Source organism: Enhydra lutris, unplaced genomic scaffold (assembly GCF_002288905.1).
Source record: "Enhydra lutris kenyoni isolate GAN:26980312 unplaced genomic scaffold, ASM228890v2 scaffoldscaffold12, whole genome shotgun sequence".
Lineage (NCBI taxonomy): Eukaryota > Metazoa > Chordata > Mammalia > Carnivora > Mustelidae > Enhydra > Enhydra lutris.
Window position 1 is genome coordinate 52,373,987 of NW_019154096.1, and position 21,035 is coordinate 52,395,021.

At 42.5% G+C, this 21,035-nt stretch overlaps 1 protein-coding gene across 1 annotated transcript in view; it reads right to left on the reverse strand.

The window, feature by feature from the left end:
• Positions 1-737: 737 nt before the first annotated feature.
• The window catches only part of LOC111145084 (carboxypeptidase N subunit 1), a 22,951-nt gene continuing 2,653 nt past the window's right edge, over positions 738-21,035 (reverse strand). Inside the window, 9 exon segments of the mRNA XM_022499713.1 lie at positions 738-894; positions 896-982; positions 4,847-4,965; positions 7,253-7,352; positions 8,779-8,918; positions 11,838-11,949; positions 13,665-13,847; positions 15,367-15,522; positions 20,092-20,288. Of these exon segments, the coding sequence (XP_022355421.1) occupies positions 769-894; positions 896-982; positions 4,847-4,965; positions 7,253-7,352; positions 8,779-8,918; positions 11,838-11,949; positions 13,665-13,847; positions 15,367-15,522; positions 20,092-20,288 (1,220 nt within the window). The 3' untranslated portion in view covers positions 738-768.

A 21,035-nucleotide genomic window follows, 5' to 3' on the forward strand; every position in this document is an offset into this window, starting at 1 on the left:
CCCGAGGCTGCGCTCTGAAACGGGGTGTCAGGGAAAGAACCCTCACCAAAGCCCGAGGACAGGAGACTCCAGAATCCCAACATACCTGATGGGAGTTTGTGAACTTGTGTGCTCATGACTATACATCTCTTCAAAATCTTTACTAACATCTCCTTCCTCAATGACGGTTAGTACAGCTGGGTCCTGGGGAACCCAGTGAGGTAGGCAGTGCTGGGTGGCACCGGCACAGGGAGAGGACTGAATCATTCCACAGCAGCATCCGCATTACCCTTACAAACCCAGAAACTGTTCTGAAACATACATGTTGTGTAAAATACCCATGTACGAAAATGGGGAGCAGTATCTAGGTATTTGTCAGTGAAGTCCGTTTCTTATTAAGAAACTGTTGGCTATTGTTGAAATAGTCCCCTTGGGATGGCCGAAGACTTGGTCACCTGGCCTTGCTATGGGAACAACACCCATGATGAATCATCTCAGCCTTTCAGCCATGCATTCCGGAATCTCCCGAGTGCCTGCTATGTTGCAGGCTTGGGGCTGGACTCTGGAGGTAGACGGCCAACCAGCCGCTGGTCTCCAGATGCAGTGTTGACTGACATGGAGCCTTCTGGATCCAAACCATAGCTCCAGAACTGGAAAATCTTACTGAATCCGCTGATTGGATGCAATGCCACATCAGAGGATCTCACCCCGGGAACAGAGACCATTCTGAATTGTTCTGAATATGGTTGTATTTAAATATGTACCAGATAATAAAATAGAAAGAAAGCTTCATGTGATGGGAAAGTGGGAACAAGCCTTTCTACCGTGTGGCCCCAGCACTGTGGATCTCAGGCAGGGACTCTGGGGCTGCGTCATCTCCATCTCCTTCCTGGCTGACCTGGGGCTGCACTTGCTTTGGTCTGCCTCTGCCTCCATGTCCTGAGTTGGGAACTCTCCTCAGTGGGGCTATTTGAGGGATGCTTCTCCTGAGATGGAAGTTAACCTGGAAGAAAAAAAGCAGCAGCTAGGAAAGTATTCTGTTTCCTGGAATTGAAATTGGGGAAGACCTGTCTGGACCTGGTCTCCCCACAGTTCCGGGTCCCAAGGGCAGGGGACTAAAGAACATTATTAGCAGCAGCCCTGGTGGTGTCAGGCTTGGCTAATGGTCCCAAGAAGTGGTATATAATCACTGGTGATACACAAGGTATACCTGGATGAACTTAATGTAACTTTATTTTTAATTATTAGAAGAAAATTACATCTATACCTCAAACAACAAGTTCACTAATATTGTCACCGAGGACAGGAGCTATGATTGATGGTGCCATAATGATCCCCTTTATGCCAATGGGTGAATCACAGGTGCCATGCTCAGGCATGTCAATGAATACCTCTGACCTTCAGATCGAGACTTGCGGCCATAACTGCTTGAAAATATAGATGGTAGAGGTGACACAGATTATTACATGGCTTCTTAAATTCCAAATTTCCATGTGCAAGGAATGCATCCTTTCCAGCAATACATTGAAACTTGCCCACTGGCCATGGCATGCAGACCTAAAGATGGTTCTGACTGACAAATGTAGGATCTGCTGGCTGTGGAACCATCCTAGCAAGACGGAGTGGCACAGTGTTCTAACCACACTCCCCTGAGGGATCCTTGGCTTTTAGGCCCTTGGAACAGTTTGAGCTGCTGAAGCCAGCTGGGAGTTGAACAACAGACAAGAGCTCTCCCTGGGGTTATTTTCTGCCTCTTCCACAAAAATCCATAGCCAGCTTTTCTGCTAGTTCCCCGAAGTAGAGGGAATCAGAGCTAACCGTACTATGTCATTAGCATTTCGTATATAGTAATTCAGAGATCTAGGAAAGAGAGAGAGAAGGCAACAAAACGAGGAAGGACAGAGAAGAAGGAAAGGAGCCTGACATCTGGCCAGATGTGGGGAAAAGCAAAGAGGACACTGGATGACTCTGGGAGGTATTTGAAAGAGTCTTAACTGTAACATGAAAACCCTCTAGTAAATAACCTTTTTTTTTTCTCCTTTTTTCTTCCCCCAGCCAGATGGATCTCTGCTTCAAAATGAAAAGAGAGATAAGTTCTACTGCTATCAACAAATGGATTCTTTGCTGTTTTCCTCTCTGGGAATTATATCCAAAAGACAATTGTTTTCTCCTTTTTGGTTATATGTGACACAATGATAGGTTATGTTGATTTATTTAAAGCCTATATGACAAAGGAAATGAAATCTTTTGCAGTAGGATACATGACTCCAGCAGATTTGTTGTTGTTCGAATCTGACACTAAAAAGCACCTGTAAGGCAGGGCTCATGGACACAGTTGCCAATTAGTCTTTGGATTTTAGGGTAGAACAAGAAAAGGGGACAGGAGAAGATATTTGCAAATGTCTTATCAGACAAGGGGCTAGTATCTAAAATCTATAAAGAACTTATCAAACTCAACACCCAAAAAACAAATAACCCAGTCAAGAAATGGGCAGAAGACGTGAGCAGACATTTCTCCAAAGAAGACATCCAAATGGCCAACAGACACATGAAAAAATGCCCTGTATCACTTGGCATCAAGGAAACACAGATCAAAACCACAATGAGATACCACCTCACTCCAGTCAGAATGACTGAAATTAACAACTCAGGAAATGACTGATGTTGGCAGTGATGCAGAGAAAGGGGAACCTTCCTACACTGTTGGTGGGAATGCAAGCTGGTGCAGCCACTCTGGAAAACAGTATGGAGGTTCCCCAAGAAGTTAAAAACAGAGCCACCCTATGACCCAGCAATTTCAATACTATGTATTTATCCAAAAGATACAAACATAGTGATTCAAAGAGGCACCTGTACCCCAATATTTATAGCAACAATGTCCACAATAGCCAAACTATGGAAAGAGTCCAGAGGTCCCTTGACAGATGGAATGGATAAAGAAGATGTGATATGTGTATGTATGTGTGTGTGTGTGTGTGTGTGTATATATATATATATATACACACACACACACACACATACATACAATGGAATACTACTCAGCCATCAGAGGCAATGAACTCTTGCCATTTGCAATGATGTGGATGGAACTAGAGGGTATTGTGCTAAGCAAACTAAGTCAGCCAGAGAAAGACAAGCATCATATGATTTCACTCATATGTGGAATTTAAGAAACAAAACAGATAAACATAGGAGAAGGGAAGGAAAAATAAAAGATGAAATCAGAGAGGGAGACAAACCATAAGACTCTTAACTATAGGAAACAAACTGAGGGTTGCTTGTGGGGAAGGGCTGGGGGGCTGGGGTAACTGGGTGATGGGCATTAAGGAGGGCATGAGATGTAATGACTATTGGGTGTTACATGCAACAGATGAATTACTAAATTCTACCTCTGAAACTAGTAATACACTATATGTTACTTAAATTGATATTAAATTTTTAAAAAGGGGTGGTGGGGAGAGAAAGTTGGTTGGGACACTGGGACCATATAACAGGCTGCCATGGCAGAATTAGTCTTTGCTTCCTGCATCTACAAATAGAAGTAGTTTATAATATGCAGGAGCTAGGAATAGAGGGAAGAGAAGGGAAAGGGGGAGCTATCTAGAAATTTCAGAGGACTTTTCAGAGGATGTAAAGAACTCTTTATTTGGATCATTATGTTAAAATAAGGGGTTATGAACACAGGCTGTAAGCTTAGTATGAGGCCCTGTAACATGCTGGCTAAGAAGGCAGCCTTGAAGGCCCAAGAGAGGTTGCAGTGGTGGCTCCACTTACTGGCTGCATGACAATGGGCATGCTTCTTACCTTCTCTGAGTTACAGTTTCTTGGCCATAAATGGTAATACTTACATGCCCCTGACAGAGTTGTTGTTAAGGTTAAACGAGATCATTCTAGAAAGCTCTCATACAGTGTCTCATACATAGTAACCATTCAGTGAATGGTATCTGTAACTGTATTTGAAAAAACAAGCTACTTGACTGCACAGTGTTAACAGGGAAAGGGGCAAACCAGTTGGCTAAGCTCTGGGGTTGGGGTTGTATAGAGAAGGAACTGGACAGAGTCTGGAGGCCCTAGGGAAGATCGGACTTGTGGGAAACAAGGTCCACAGGACCTCATTAAATAGCACAACCTCATTACCTTTTCCCCATTTGAGAAATCTGAAGATTAGTGTTGATAATCTCTGAGGTTTTTTAGTTCTGAGATCCTAATCTAAGATGAGCAAAGCCGAAAAGGTCCAGCCAGTAGGTAAAAAAAGTTCCTTGCTTCTCGTCCTGCTTCTAAGAGACAGCCATGGAGAGCTGAATTCTGGAGAGCAACTGGCTCTTTTGCTGAGGTGAGTGGCCAAAAACTGGCACACAGGGGACCAGGAGGGGCTAGAGCGCCATCTGGTGGTAGTCCCAGCTGATGGCACAGAAGCGGGCCACCCGAAAGTGTCCGTGTATTGGGGCAAGGTCTCAGGGATTTACCAACTATCATTTGTTAAGCACTTTTGATATGTAGGTCACTGTCCTAAATGCTTTATATGCACTTTCTCATCCCAAACTTATAAAGGAGGCGCTGTTATCACCAATTTACAGAGGAAGAAACTAAGAAAGACTAATTAGGTAATTTGTCCAAGGGCTGTAGACAAATGAGCTAGGTTTATAAGATAGCCCTTTTCATCATTATGCTATGTTAAACAGAAGAAAGAGAAAAAGCTGAAAGGAAAAGGGAAGGATATAATAGGAGAATGACAGAAGAAAAATAAGCATATGAGAGCAATGAATTTTTTTTTTTAAGTGAAAGAAGGAAGTTCAGCAGAGACTAGAACCAAGCAAGAGGTTGTAAGTGATCTTTACAGTGCTCTGTGAAGGTCAGCCTAACTCACCAGTTTTGGTTCCCCAGGACCCACGGTCACAGTCACTGTCTCTGGGTCAAACCCAGGTGCTGTGGCAGTGACAGTGTAGGTACCTGGAAGCAGCAGCCGGAAGTAATCACCACGGTCACCTAAAAGTTACAAGAACATAACTCAGTCTGCTGATTAGAAATCTGCCACTTGGGGCCTTGCTATGAAAAATGATTTGAGGGTTTTAGCTGACCACAAGCTTGATTTTTTAAAATAGCATGATGAAACTGGCTAAGATCTAAAACAATCTTAGGTTATTTTATGTAGTAAGAACACAGGCTTCTCAGCTCATGGGGAGTAGAAGTTTCAATGTGCTCTATACTGACAGTATTGCACTTAATTCTATACCCTGTATTTTAAAACAAACTCAAGTCCAGGAAAGGGTCACTTGGAGAAAGGCTGAAAGATATATGAATGTTTTGTATGGTAAAGAAACTACATGAGACTTCTGTTTCAATGTTTGAAAAGCCACTGTGAAGAAATGACATCTACCTAAAAAAATAAGAATGAGAACTATAAGTTTAAATTGTAGGAGGAAGATTTTGCTAGACAGAAGCAAAACTACGGTGACAGAGTGATTATCAAAAAAGAAATGGACTGCCTTATGAAATTGTGAGCACTGAAGCAGAGAATGAATTAGTGTCCATGGAAAAGCCACACAGTTATGCAGTGCACAACCTGCACTGATGGACGTGGTCCTGCACTAAAGGACATGACAGCCCCACGTTAGAAAACCAGCTGTCACTGGTGTTGTATGTGTGTAATCTTCTCTTAATCAGGAGGGCTGGACTAAATAACCACTAAAACTCTGATTTTGAGAATTCTACTTTTAATATTTCTTCCATCACCTTCTAATGGGAAAATAAAATTCAAAAGAAAGCCTATTTTTCTATGGCAGGGATATAACATTTTGGCTAATGATTTTGTATATCTTTAGAATCAGTTGTAACCATGCCTTTGAAGTTTCTTTTAAGCAATGAATAATTGAAATAATAAATGCAATTAATAATGGAACTGACTATAAATACTAGAGAAGTCTCTTCTCTGCCCCCTACTAAATGTCTGTAATTCCTTTGAAAGTACTTTTGCAAAAGCAGTGAGTTATTATGCATATGTTGGGTAGTGTAAGTTATACATCAGGGGCTGTCATCTTCTTAATTGGGGATTTACACCCCTGAATGGTTAGCTAGCATTATATCAGAAAGGCCCAATTCCAGATAGAGCTATTATAAGGGCTTCGGCTATCTTCCTCTGTAATCAGCACTAGATGCTCTTCTAAATAGCATAATGAATGTTACAATGAGCTTTTTCGGTGGTGAAATGAGTAGTCTGTTAATTTAACATAATCAGTGTTGAAAGTGGGTTCTTATTGGTGGAATTAGTATTATTCAACATATACTGATTGTCTAGAATGTTTCAGAGACATTCCCCGTCTGTGTATGAATATGATATAAAAATCTAGCAAGCCCTGAAGTTCTGAGGGATGCCTCAGGTTTGATGCCTAAATGGTCCTGGGTCCAACCACCAGCAGGGAGCATTCTGGTTGTCTGATGCTTGACTATGAGGCTATAGAATCCTGCCTTTAGAATGTTGCTGCTTTTGCCTTGAATGAGCCTTTCAGGTTGGGATCCACCTCCAGTAATATTAGTTATCTCTGAGATTCCATCCGGTTTAACCAGGACTGTAAGTCTGAACTGTAAGATGCCCGCGTGGTATTAGGCATCAATGTTGTAAAATGGGGCTGAGCCTTGCTTGTATAGAGGTTGTGGGAGGTAGGCAAATTTTACCCACCCCTGGCCATGGATAGCTACTGTTCTACATTAATGCCAAAACAAACATCAAGAAAAAAAAAAAAAAGGAAAAAGAAAAACCTAAGAGTTGTGCATGATCAAATTTGGCTGGGGCAGTTTGCAACACCTATGCATATGAGATATTCTGTACCATTCTAGGAGGTTCCAGGTTGGTTTCAAGATCTGCCTCCACTATCACTCTTGCCCTACAATAAGCCTATAGAAAGCATCTTGCTAACTTCTCCCTGGATGGAGGTGTCGTGAAATGCCTGGGTCCGGGACAAGTCTAAATGTCAAGTTTTATAGTCTTCTTCAACCCCATTTCGCACCAGTACCAATATCTCAAACCCAGAAAATACCCTCTAAGGTGTATGAGGCAGTGACTCCTAAATGCTGAGAAAGAAGTTACATCTTCCTAGTCCTGGCCTCTTAGTTCACTGTCCCTATGTCTATCATACTTCCTTTCTCCTGTCCCCAACCCCAATGTCCTTGACACCCCTGCTAGTCTCACTGGCTTACAAACTGGCCTCCTGATCATGCTGAATAAAGGTGAGGACATGAAGGCTTCCTTCTCACTGCACTAAGCATGGCCACCTACCTGAAGTGATGTCATGGTTAATCCCACTAACAGAAATGACAGCCTCCACAAGGTTATTATAATTCTCATCACGCACCATTCCTTTGATACCCTGGTGTACCTGCAGGAAAGTTTACAAGTTTACCACAAGACATGTGTTCAGTGTTTGGGAGTCCTCAAAGCCCTTTCTCTTATATTTTTACAATTGATCTTCACAAAGATTATGGTAATAGCCCCTTAATTAGCTGGTTTCCCCATCCTCCTTTTCCCGACCATCTCTACTCAACAGCATGCTCGAAGTGATCCTGTAAAAATCTAAGGCAGAAAATGAGACTTGTCTACTCTCTGTCTCTATGGATTTGACTACTCATATAAGCAAAATTATGCAATATTTATCTTTTTGTGACTGGGTTATTTTTCTCTGCATACTGTCCTCAGAATTCATCCATGTTGCAGCATATCTGCAGAATCCCCCCCCCCACCTCCTTTTTTTTAAGGCTGAAGAATATTCCATTGTATGTCCAAACCACATTTCATTTATCCACTCACAAGCTGGGTCACAGTTACCTTTCAGCTACTGTGAATAATGCTGATATTAGCATCGGTGTACAAGTATCTTTTTGAGACTCGGCTTTCAGTTCTTTTGGATCTATACCTGGAAGTGGGATTGCTGGATCATCTAGGCTATTCTACAATTATTTTTTGAGGAACCACATACTACTTCTCATAGTGGCTGCATCATTTCACTTTCCTGGCAATAATACACAAAGGTGGGGTGCCTGGGTGGCTCAGTGGGTTAAGCCTCTGCCTTTGGCTCAGGTCATGATCTCAGGGTCCTGGGATCAGCCCTGCAACAGGCTCTCTGCTCAGTGGGGAGCCTGCTTCCCCCTCTCTCTCTGCCTGCCTCTCTGCCTACTTGTGATTTCTCTCTCTGTCAAATAAATAAATAAAAATCTTAAAAAAAAATAATACACAAGGGTTCCAATTCTCCACATCCTTGCCAACGCTTGCTACTGTCTATCTTTTATGGTAATTTTTTTTTTTTTTTTAAATAAAAGCCATCCTAAGAAGTGTATATTTGATTTGCATTTCCCTAATGACTACTTGTTTTGGGCTTTGCATTTCCTGTGGTGTCCTTACTGGGGAGCCCTTGCTTCCCTAGAAAGCTGCATGATTCTCTCTCTCACCTTCTTTAAGTCTGTTTAAATGTCATTTTCTCTGTAAGGCCTTCTTCATTGGATTTTGTACTTAACATGCTATAAGATTCACTTTATTATTTTGTTTAGTGTCTGTCTCTTCACCCTAGAATACAAACTTTATATGGGCAGGGCTATTTGTTTGCCCATAACACCCAGCATATGGTACCATTTCTGACAGATAACTGTGCTCAATGATGTTGAACGACTAAATCTGATGGGTAGAAGAAGACCAGATGTATGGTATGAAGTCGAAGTCAAAGTCAGAACTGAGCTTCACAAAAATCCTTGCCTACCATTGGAAAACACTTCTCTTTCTATAACCAGGAAAGTTCAAGAATGGGATTTTACCTGTTCCAAGAATTGGATTAGAGCTTCTCGATTACCCAGCCACTCACGCTGTAATTCCTCTTGGCGAGGAAACTTGTCACAACTCAGTTCCAGCGTGATCTCAAAACAGTTGGTATGGAGATAGTTAAAGTCTTGCATTCCTAAGAGGAAGAGGGCAGAGGCAGATCTGTATAAACTGAATCCCACCAATGCCCCCACTCAACTCTCCATAATCACAATTGCTCTGTGCCCCCCATGACCTTCTATTCTACCTCCTGGTCTCCATTTATCTCCTCCAAAACCTTTCCCCAACTTCCCAGTTTTCTCTCTTCATAAATGCCCATTTTGTCACCCCCATCCTTTCCTCTTCCGCATTTCATCCCTTAAATTCACTCCTTGACCCTCCACATTTCCAAAGTCTACTGGTTAGTGGTGCCTTGATATTAGACCCTGCACATGTATCGCTTCCAAGGGGACAGATGTTCTTCAGACCATGGATGTTAAAGATGAATATCTTGCTTTCACATTCCTCCTCCTATCTGAGAACACCAGAGTGACCTGAAAATAGTTAACCTAGAAAAGCAGGCCCCTGAAAAAGCAGAAGGCAGCTTTAGTTTTCTTTCATTGAATGCCTGTCTGCTTCTATCTTCTGGACTCTCCAGTGGAATCGATCATTTTTTAAATATGTTCCTGATTTATTAGAGTGGTGTTTATATTGCAAGGGTATTTGGGCAAAAAACGATTCATCTGGGGCACCTGGGTGGCTCAGTGGTTTAAAGCTTCTGCCTTCGGCTCAGGTCATGATCCCAGGGTCCTGTGATCGAGCCCTACATGAGGCTCTCTGCTCGGCAGGGAGCCTGCTTCCCCCTCTCTCCCTGCCTGCCTCTCTGCCTACTTGTGATCTCTGTCTGTGAAATAAATAAATAAAATCTTAAAAAAAAATTCATCTAATCACCTTCACCTGCTCTAAGCTGATGAGCATAAGCGGCTATTATAGAGAGAACGGGGAAAGTTGGAGAACTGCACCTCTTTCACTGGATCACTCTCTGCATCAGAATAATCGAGAAAGTTGTGCCTTCCAGCCAGATACAGTTGCTGAGTCTTAACTAGGGTTTCAGTGGGTTAGGGGGTGAGCTCCCCTTCCCAATTTGCAGTCCTAACAAGTTCCCAGATGATGCTAATGGCGCTGGTTCGGAGAGCACACTGTGGGAACCATCACTGTAATGAGCTGAATAATATTGGAATTGTATCAGCTTATTTTAGGGCAATGATTTTCACTGGAAACATGGACCATGCTTTCCCAGATGATGAGAAGGGGGAGGGAGAAACAAATGCAATTTGAAAAAGTATAGTTCATATTTTAAATTGGAGGGCAAGATGACCTATTGGTTTCCTAATGCAAACTAAAAAAAATAATATTAAAGTTCAACAAAACCTCACCTTGTGCTCAAGCAAGTTTTCAGCCACAAGAAGTCTGTCACCTCCCAGTACTTGGTGACTCCCTAACCTTCCTCCTCTCTACTTGTCATAGAACCAGCTATAAGCTCAGCTCTTACCAGTGAGCTTTCTGTTACCTGTGCTCTGTCCAGGTCAGATTTGAAAGTATGGCTAGCTGCTAAAACATGATGACTAAAAGAACCTGGCTTCCTGTTTCAGCCTCTTCCTTATCTTTAGGTTCTCTATCTACCAAAAGTTCATAAACAGAGGTTCTATCTCAATCCTTGGTGTTGGGAAAGGCCCAGGGAATAGAGAGAGAAGCCTCTTGCTGGAGGTGTCGGCTATCCCATCAATAGCCAATGTCCATGGCAAATGCTGGCTCACAGGAGATGGGCAGGTAGGGTAGGGAGAGCACATAGTAGAGGAACTGTTGGGTGTCCAGGCCAGCTCCTTTGGCCATCTGTTGCTATGTAAAGCATAGCTCCATGCTACTTAGAAAAGATCCTAATAGGGACGTCTGGGTGGCTCAGTTGTTGAGCATCTGCCTTCAGCTCAGGTCATGAACCCTGAGGTCCTGAGATCAAGCCCCACATCAGGCTCCCTGCTCAGTGGGGAGTCTGCTTCTCCCTCTCCCTTGGACTCTCTATCCCCTGCTCATGCTCTAGCTCTCGTGCTCTCTCAAATGAATAAATTTAAAAATCCTAAAAAAAAAAGAAAAAAAAAAGACCCTAACATTTGGGGCACCTGGGTGGCTCAGTCAGTTAAGCACCTGACTCTTGATTTCTGCTCAGGTCATGATCTCAGGGTTGTGAGATCAAGCCCCAGGTCGGGCTCTGTGCTCATTGAGTAGTCTGCTTGAGATTCTCTTTCTCCCTCTCTCTCTCTCCCTCCTCCCCTTGCTTGTGCTCTCTCTCTTTCTCTCTCTCTAACAAATAAATAAATCTTACAGGAAAAAAGAGAAGACCCTAACATTTATAAGCCAGGCATTTCCAAATGCTTTATGCACATTGTTTCGCTTAATATTCACATCAAATTTACAACGCAAGTATTGTTATTCTTTCTTTCTTTTTTTTTTTAATCTGAGAGAGATCATGGCGGGGGGAGGGACAGGAGGAGAGGTGAAGAGAGAGAGAATCTTAACCAGGCTGTACACCCAGCGTGCAGCCCAATGTGGGGCTCAATCTCATGACCTGAGATCATGACCTGAGCTAAAATCAAAAGTCAGATGCTTCACCGGCTGCGCCACCCAGGCACCTGGCAAGTATTTGTCAAAGTACAAGTGAGAAACCAAAGCACAGAGAGGTTAAGTAATTACCCCGAAGCCACATAACTGATAAATGGGCAAGCCAGGTTTCAACCCAATATACCTTTAGAGCCACATTTTTAATCACCTGACTACATTATTTCTCTCCTATGCCCTGATCTACTGTGTAAACCACCAGTTTTAAAGGACCACTAGGTGTCCCTACGCTCGTTTTAAATAATCACAAGATGACATTAAATGCCAGCTTAAGACTTCTCCATTTCTCAGGTCTCTGCTTAAATGTGAAATTCTGTGGTATTCCTGTTGTTTCCCTGAGAAACGGAGATGAGCCCCATTCCGCTTCAGCTTGAAACACTGTTGTACCCAGCACTCTTCTTACCCTTGCTGAGAGAATACCAAGAAGCCCCATTGGTGATGCCATCTGGGAAATAATCCCCACAGTTCCAACCTTGGTGCATCCATCCATGTGCATACGAGTAGACCTTGGCCAGCTGTAGGTATATCAGATGGAAAATGACCTGAATATTCCCAACTCATACAACAATGCTCCTACTCAGAACAGGGTGACACCACGAAACCGCACTATGTATACACAACTGATTACTTGGTTCAGTGAAAGAAAACACCAGCAGGCATAGGAAGATGGTGTGTGTATGTGTGTGTGTGTGTGCGTGCGCGCACTAGAGTTAGAAGAGCTGTATTCTGGGGGCACCTGGATGGCTCAGTGGGTTAAGCCTCTGCCTTCGGCTCAGGTCATGATCTCAGGATCCTGGGATCAAGTCCCGCACTGGGGGGACTTGGCAGGGAGCCTGCTTGGCAGGGAGCCTGCTTCCTCCTCTCTCTCTCTGCCTGCCTCTCTGCCTACTTGTGATCTCTCTCTGTCAAATAAATAAATAAAATCTTAAAAAAGAAGAAGAGAAGAAGGAGAAGAAGAAAAACAGCTGTATTCTGATTTTTCTACTATCTTGGGGATAAGTTTCTTCAAGTGCAAAGTGAAGGGTGACACTAGATGATATGTAAGTAAACTCTTTTCTAGGTGTACCATTTTCTAGCTGAGTTTTATGAAAGAAAACAAGGAGCAAGTATGATAGGCCTTGGCCATGAAAAGAATTCCAGTAGTCCCACCCCCCTCCCCGCCAACCCATGGTTTTGCTTTCTGTGGTTTCAGTTACTTGTAGACACCTGTGGTCTGGAAGCAGACGATCCTCCTTCTACAATATATCAGAAGGTCAGCAGTAGCCTAATACTGGGTCACAATGCCTATGTCATCCAGCTCACTTCATCTCACCATGTAGGCATTTTATCATCTTGCATCATCACGAGAAGGGTGAGTGCAGTACAGTAAGTTTTCTTAAAAAGATTTATTTATTTGAGAGCGAGAGAGTAAGCATGGCCACAAACAGGGGGAGGGGCAGAAGAAGAGGGAGGGAAAGAATCTTCAGACTAACTGCTGAGCACAGAACCCTATTCGCTGCTTGACTCAGGACCCCGAGATCACGAGCTGAGCTGAAACCAAAAGTCGGCTGCTTAACTAAGACACCCAGGTGCCTCTACAGTAAGATATTTTGAGAGAAAGGCCATATTCACATGTATTTATTATAGTACATTGCTGTAATTGCTCTATTTTATTATTAGCTATTATCACCACTCTCTTACTATGGCTAATTAATAAACTTTATCATTGGTATGTATAGGAAAAAATGATATATAGGGTTCAGTACTATTTGTGGTTTCAGGCAGCCACTGGAGGTCTTGGAATGTATCCTCCAAAGATAAAGGGGGTACTACTGTATGTATTGGGGATGAGAGGTGTGTTGGAGGGAGAGGAATATATGTGGAATCTCTACAATTCTCTTTCATTACTACTTCACAACAGTGGAAAAAAATGAGATTACTGGGAGAAAAAAGTATAATTATTTGCATTGCAAAGCAATAGCTGGTGTTATTCTCTATGGAATTCATTAATCAATAAATTAATAATTAATGTCAATTATTATATTAATATTTATTAATAATATATTAACTATAAAATAATCTGATTTTTTATTCTCCTGCTGTTTTGAACTATTATGTAAATGTTTTTTCATGTACATGGTCTATTTTTCCTTAATGTAGCCATATCACCATAACCTTATACATTAGACCCCCTCCCGTACTCCCCTGAGCCCCAGGTGCCTCTGGCCAAACAAGCTGCCATTCTGCATACCTTCTGGAAAAGCTTGTCATCGGGCGTGGGGGTATTGGCAGTCCGGCGGAACCCTCGGACCCGATGTTCAAGGGATCTGTCATATGGGTAATTGGCCACCACTGCCCCTCCGTGGAGATTGGCTGAAAGAACGAAGTTGAAGGAGCGGATCCACTGGATCACAGCCTGTGTCTCCGGTTCCACCTGTGGAGAGATGAGGGCCTGGCGGTGAAGCGGCAACTAGAGGTGCCAAATGGCTATGCAAATGAGTCTGTCAGGAAATGGCCTGAGAAGAGGGCATGTCTGAGTACAACAAAGAGCATCCTCCTGGATATGAGAAGTGTAGGTGGGGACATTTTGGTCTTTTGTCTGATGGTTTAAAAAATTAAGTAGATGGAGTCTTTTTCAAAATGAAATCGCATGTGGAATCCTGATAAACAAAACAGCTGAAAGGAGAGCATTTAAGGCAGTGAAACCATTGAGTATGAAACTATAGCAGAGGACAGAGGCCATGACCCATTCATGAAAACCCAGAGAATGTACAACATGAAGAGTGAACACTAACGTTAACTATGGACTTGGGTGATGATGTTGAGTCAGCCTAGTTCTTTGATTGTAACAAATTACCACTCTGATGGGGGAGGTTGATCAAGGAAAGCTGGGGGTACATGGGAACTCTGTACTTCCCCTTCAATTTTGCTGTGAATCTAAAACTGCTCTATAAAAAAATAAAGTCTATTACCGAAGACTTATCTTAGCAGGTGCAACTAGCATCTGCTGAGAAATTCAAAGTTCAAGATGAAGCTGTCTCAGACATTCAAGAAAACACATGGGCTTGAATTGTACTCGAGGAGAGTGAAGAGGAAGAGGTTGATCAAACAGGTGTAGAGGTTAAGGACATAGAATTGATCACATCACAAGCAAATGTGTCAGGAGCAAACTCAGTCCAAACCTGAACACCAGGAATGCTATTACATAATAAACCATGTAACCATAGGAAAACGGAGGACCTGGTTTTTGGTGTTTCAAAAAAATAACCATAGCTTGGTTTGAAATTTGTACTGTTTCTATGATTCATAAAGTTGTAGCTTCTTGTTGGATGAAAAAAAAATCAAATCTATTTAGAAAAAGGGGGGGGTTGGTCTGAAGAGGGGTAGCACAGTTGGAGAGCTCAGAGCTCCCTGCACCTCCTTCTATAGCTAACTGTTGGTGTGCACACAGTGCATCACATGTAAGAGAACTTCTCTATAGAATGCTAGAGTCCTCTGTTGACAGTATGGTGCAGGAGAAAGAACATTGGCTTCCGAGTCAGAAGACCTGGGGTTTAATCCTGAGTCCATCAATTATTAGCTGTGCAAGCTGTGAAACAGGGATGGATGAACGCTCCATGCATTCACCGCAGTGTTAGAACAATCACCTGAAATGCTGACTAAGAAAGAATTTTGTACAAGTGTAAAGTACCATGCAGCTGTGGGATAGCGCTTTGCCTTGACTACCATGGCCACTAACATAAACAGCATGTGCTCTATGAGGGGTGTTCTGCTGGGGTTGCTGGGGGGAGAGAATGGATACAAAGAACGGAAGCTAACCGCTCCTACTGCTCTGGTCAGATTAACATGGAGTTGAGCTGATGCTTAGTTCTTGCTTGTTTAATTGATAGGAAGGTTGCTAGAAATTCCAGATGTTTATTTACCTGCTTCTGCATGCAAATTTCATCTCCTACCTGACTTTTCCAGTTGTCTGGAAGAGGCAAGTGGTGGTTGGGGCCTCCGTGTTTCTCATTGTAGTAGATGTAGGTGTTGAGATCCGGGAAGTTGCGGTTCAGGTCCACTCCATTCGCATTGTTCCTGCCAACCAGATACCCAGAACTGTCTGCGCCCTATTGGGAAAGTGAAGAGAAAAAGGAAGGTTTCAGGATGAATCCTATCGTTGAAGAATACTATGTAGCATAGTATTGAGGGGCATTAGTTTAATCTATCGACTGACATAGAATTTTCTTCTTTAATTCATCTAAAGACCCAGTGGTGTGGTTCAAGTCTCCCTGTACGCTAATGGTAGAGATCCCAGGAGAGGCGCTAACAAGAGTAAGGTGTTTCAGGATAATGGGAACCCCTATTTTTTTTAAATAGTTTTATTGAGATTTAATTTATATACCAAAAAAGGTATGATTTGCACACCATTTCAAGTGTATGACTCAATGAATTATTAGTCTCTGCTGACAGAGTCATGTGAGCATCAGCACAGTGTAACTTATCAAGATTTCTAACACCCTGAAAGGAAACCTTATGCCCATCTAGTCATTCTTCATTTTTAGTCCAGCCCTAGAACATTACTTTCTCTCTCCATAGATTTGCCTTTTTCAGTAAGATAGATAACACATTGCGTGTCTGGCTTTTATCACTGGGCATAATGGTTTTGAGGTTTCTCCATGTTGTAGCACATAACAGTACTTTATCCCTTTTTATGGCTTATGAATATTCCATTCTATGGATTTACTATACTTCATCTATTCACCAGTTAATAGACTATCATATAGCTCTAGCTCCTATGGCTGCTGTAAGCTGTAACAAATTACATAAACTAGATGGCTTTTCACAACAAAAATGTATCTTCTCACAGTTCTGGCGGCAGGAAGTCTGAAATCAAGATGTCAGCAGGGTCTCACGCTCCTAAAGCTCCATAGGAGCTCCTTCTTCGTCTCTTCCAGCCTCTGGTGGCTGGTGGCCATCCTTGGCATTCCTTGGCTATAGATTTATCACTCCAATTTCTACTCCCATCTTCACAGGTCTTCTCCCATGGGTGTGTCTCTGTACAGATTTCTTCTTCTAAGGACACCAGTCATGTTTGAGTTAGTCACCCCATCCCAGTATGATTTTACCTTAACTTGATTGCATACGTAAAGACCCTATTTCCTAATATCATCACAGCCAGAGGTTCCAGATTGGCATGAATTTGGGAAGAGGGGATACTATTCGACCCTGCACATGGACATTTGGATTATTTCCACTTTTTGGCTATCGTGTAAACATTGCTATGAGCATTCCCATACAAGTCTTTATATGGATATATGTTTTTACTTCTCTTGGGTAGATATCTACTAGTAGAACTGCCGGGTTATACTTTAAGTCTATATTTAACTTTTTCAGAAAGTGCTAAACTGTTTCCAAAGCAGCTGTACTGTGGAAATCAGCCCCAACCCCTTTATTTTTTAAATTTAGGATCCTTGTTTATTTTTCTTCTTAGCAGCATCAACTTCCTGGATCCCTTCATTTCTCTGCTCACACTTCAAATTGTAGCATTTATTTGGTATGTATTCACTCATTCATTCATCCTTTTAGCCAATCAACATTCACTTAAATGCATCTCTACTCAAAGCCCTCTGAAAGACACTATGAAAAGAGATAATGAGACATTATGCCAGCCTTCTAGAAACTCATATTATATACAAAGAGATAGACATATATGTAAATAATTAAGGTATATCAAGTAGTAAAATAGAGATGTATTCAAAGGCCCTCACAAAACAGAAATTCCATTTAATGTTTTGTAAGGCATTGGAGAAGGGGAATAGTGTCCACTGGACCCCTGTGAACTGGAGAGAGAGCCCAAACTGGTGGCCTTTCCTGGAAGTGGGGTGAACGGATGGATGTTGGGCAGCAACTCACAGATGTAATACCACTTTCATATTTTTTAAAAAATCCTTATTGTACTTAGATTTCTCTATTTTTCATGGCATTCTTCTCATATTTTATTCTTATATCTCATTGAGAACATAATATTTCTTTAAGTTACCTTAAGTTCCCTACATTAATTCTGTTCAGGGGAAATATTCATGTAATTTTTCAATTGGGAGTTTGATTTTTCACTTGTATGAGACAATGATTTTCATCTCATTTCCAGGAGTTTTTCACTACTTGCACATTCATATCAATGTAGCTCCTAATGTTCATATTAAAAGCTATGTTAATTTACTTATCAGTTGATTTACCACTCACGCCAGGTCATAAGGCTGGCAGATGAGGAGTTTCCGTAACAGAAAGTTCCCATAAACAGGTTAGGTTTCCTTCTGTAACAAATTACTACATACTTAGTGGCTTAAAAAACACAGGTTATTATCTTATAGTTTTGGAGGTCAGAAGACTGAAATGGGTTTCACAAAACTAAAATCAAGGTGTCAGGAGCGCTGTATTCCTTGTGAGGTCTCTAAGGGAATCTGTTTCCAGCTTTTCCCAGCTTCTATAGGCCACCCACATTACTTGGCTCATGTCCCTTCTTTCTTCTTAGAGACCAATAGCACGACATCTTCAAATCTCTCTGATTGCGACCTCTGGTTTTCCTTTTCCACACTTGAAGGATTCCTGTGATTGATTACATTGGACCCATCCAAATAATCCAGGATATTTTAAGGTCAGATGATTAGCAACCTTAAGTACATCAGCAACCTTAATTCTCCCTCATCATGTAACATGACATATGCACAAGTTCTAGGGATTAAGATTTGGAAATTTTAGGTGGGATGGGGAGAGGGGAGGTTATTCTGTTTTATCTACAGGTAGCTTTAAAGTTTGGTGGCTAGGTGGGTCTCCCCTGTGTAGCCACGCAGACAGGTTTTCTCTGGGTATGGCAGATAGCTCTGGGAGTTTGAGAACTTTGATGGGGTCTCTCTTGGGCTCAGGTTCAAGATCTGCTCCCTCTGAACAAGTACACAGTAGGTAAGTAAAGGTGACTGGCTCCCTGGAGATGGCTCTAGGATTTAGGGGGTTGTCAGGGTTTTTTCCCACTTTATCCCACCCCACCTCATTCCCCAAAAGACGCACGCAAGTCTGACATTCTCGTTTCCCCAATGCAATTATTGGGAAGGGCCAATAGAAGGAGAGCAACCAGGCTGGAGGTCTCCCCTCACATCTCTTTCAAATGTTCCTGCTACTTTGGAAACTCAGGTCTCTAGATGTTAGTGTACACCTGTATGATTTTCCAGTGGGGAAACAAAGCTTTCTTTTCTCATTTATTGAGTTGCATTGGCAGGAAGTGGTGAGATTGCAGGGGGCAAATTTGTGTTTCATTCAACATCTTGGCTCCATTCCCTCCCCCTTCTTCTACTTACCTCCCCAGCCCTATCCTCAAGTAGGTTTAAAATGGGATGGACCAAAAGGACAGATGCTGCATGGTTCCACTTGTACAGGACAGAGTGGTCAGATTCACAGAATCAGGGAGTAGAGGGTGGTTGCCTCTGTGGGGCTGGGAGGAGGTAGAAATGGGGAGTTATTAATGAAGGTACATAAAGTTTTGGTTGAGGAGGGTAGATAAGTTCTGGAGACCAGAACTGGAGACAACACCTGTATCTATAGTCAACAATACTGTCTTGTACACTTAAAGTTTTGTTAAGAAGGTAGACCTCATCATGGGTGCTCTTACCATAATAAATATTTTTTAAAAAAGTAGTGAAATTTAGTCTTAAAAATGGCAAAAAAAATTTCAAGACCGTCTCAAGTAGACATTTTTAAGTTGGGGGAACAAAGCCTCTTTAATTTAGAAACCTCCATCCCTTCATCCAAAAGCTCAAACAAACCAAAGTTTAGACATAGCTTTTAAAGGAACATATCTACTGTGTAAGTCAGATGCCTGGCTTCACCCTGGAAAAATCCCAGTTCAGTAGATGGGGGTGTGGGCGAGGCTAGGAATCTGTATTTCAAAAAATCTTCACCTATGATTCTGATGCACAGCCATAAAAAAAAAAAAAAGATATCATTGATTTAAAGTTAGGTACACTGACATTTTGAATTTATGTTGGAAAATAAAGTAAAAGCTCATAGATCCCTGCACAATGTAATTCTAGAAAAATTTAAAGGCTTAGTACTATACTAGTAGAGGAAAAAGCCATACAGAAATGTGGTATTCACTTAGCAAAGTACACAAATGTCCAATCACTATGTTGCACACCAAGAACTAATATAATATTATATGTCAATTATACCTCAATAATAAAGAAAAGAAATACAACCCAAAGCATGAAGGATCTAGAGTTAGCCCCCATCCGCACAATTCTGGGACAAGCTAGTTCTATTCCCCCCAAACGCAATTGGAAGTGTGATGTGGGAGGGAGAAGAGTATGTGGGGTTCGAAGCTAAAAATTGAGGGAAGGAGGTGTGTTTTGCAAGAGCCCTTCACACCTGTTTAGTATTTTCCAGTTTAGGAAGCATTGTCACAGACACTGCCTCTTGATCCTCAAAATAAAACCCGGAGGTCAGCGGGAAAGGTGTGGAGAGAAGGAAGTTCAGAGGGAGCCTATGATCACTGCCTAGGCTGCCACACGGCTGAACCCGGGTCTCTACACTGTGTTGTAGTTCCACCGGCTTTTTCTCGATGACACGGTGGCACTGGCAGCGGGACCTGGAGGGCTGGTCAGAGGGCCTTGCTGTGCAGAGGTCCCCGCTCCGGGGCTCGGTACCTGGGCAGCGGCCACCTCGTACCCGTCGGGGTTCATGGACGGCAGGATGTGCACACGCGTGCCCTCCAGCAGCCGCACGATGCGCTGGTTCCCGTTCCGGAACTCCTCGCACAGGAACTCGGCCAGCTGCAGCAGCAGCTCGCGGCCCAGCGCCTCATTGCCGTGCATGTTTCCCACGTACTTGACTTCCGGCTCCACTGCAAGGGCAAGAAGACGCAGGAAGAGAGAAGATGGAGAAAGCGTTCAAGTGCCAAGGTTTTCTCACCTTGCAGAGGGACCTTTCCCCCTAATGAATAAATGAAAATCTTACGCTTCCACTGGGTCTTTTCCAATGATTCCTGAGGCCCTTTAGGACAAATTGCAATTATAAACTGCCCTATAGAGCCCAGTATAATATCTTGTGCTTAAAGGTGCTTGATATGAAATTCTTTGTCCCCACCTTCCACTTATCCAGAATAAAACCACTTCTCATAACAACCCATGCTATCATTTTGGTTCAAGCTCCATAGGCTGACAACCTGGTTTGTTACAGGAAATCTTCTAGAACAGCTTGCATCTGCCCCACCCATCAAGTCTATTCTCCAGAGTCACTGGTCAACAAGCTTTTTCTGTGCAGGGCCAAATCGTAAATACTTTGGGACTGTGGGCTGTATTGTTTCTGTCTAGCTACTCGACACTTCCAGCAACAGCAGACATAGTCAATACAAAAACAAATGGGCAGGGGTCCTGGCTGGCTCAGTCAGTAGGACATGTGATTCTTGATCTTGGGGCCATAAGTCCAAACCCCACGTTGGTGTAGAGTTTACTTTAAAAAAAGAAAGGAAGGGAGGGAGGGAGGGAGGGAGGGAGGGAGGGAGGAAGGAAGGAAGGAAGGAAGGAAGGAAGGAAGGAAGAAAGAAAGAAAGAAAGAAAGAAAGAAAGAAAGAAAGAAAGAAAGAAAGAAA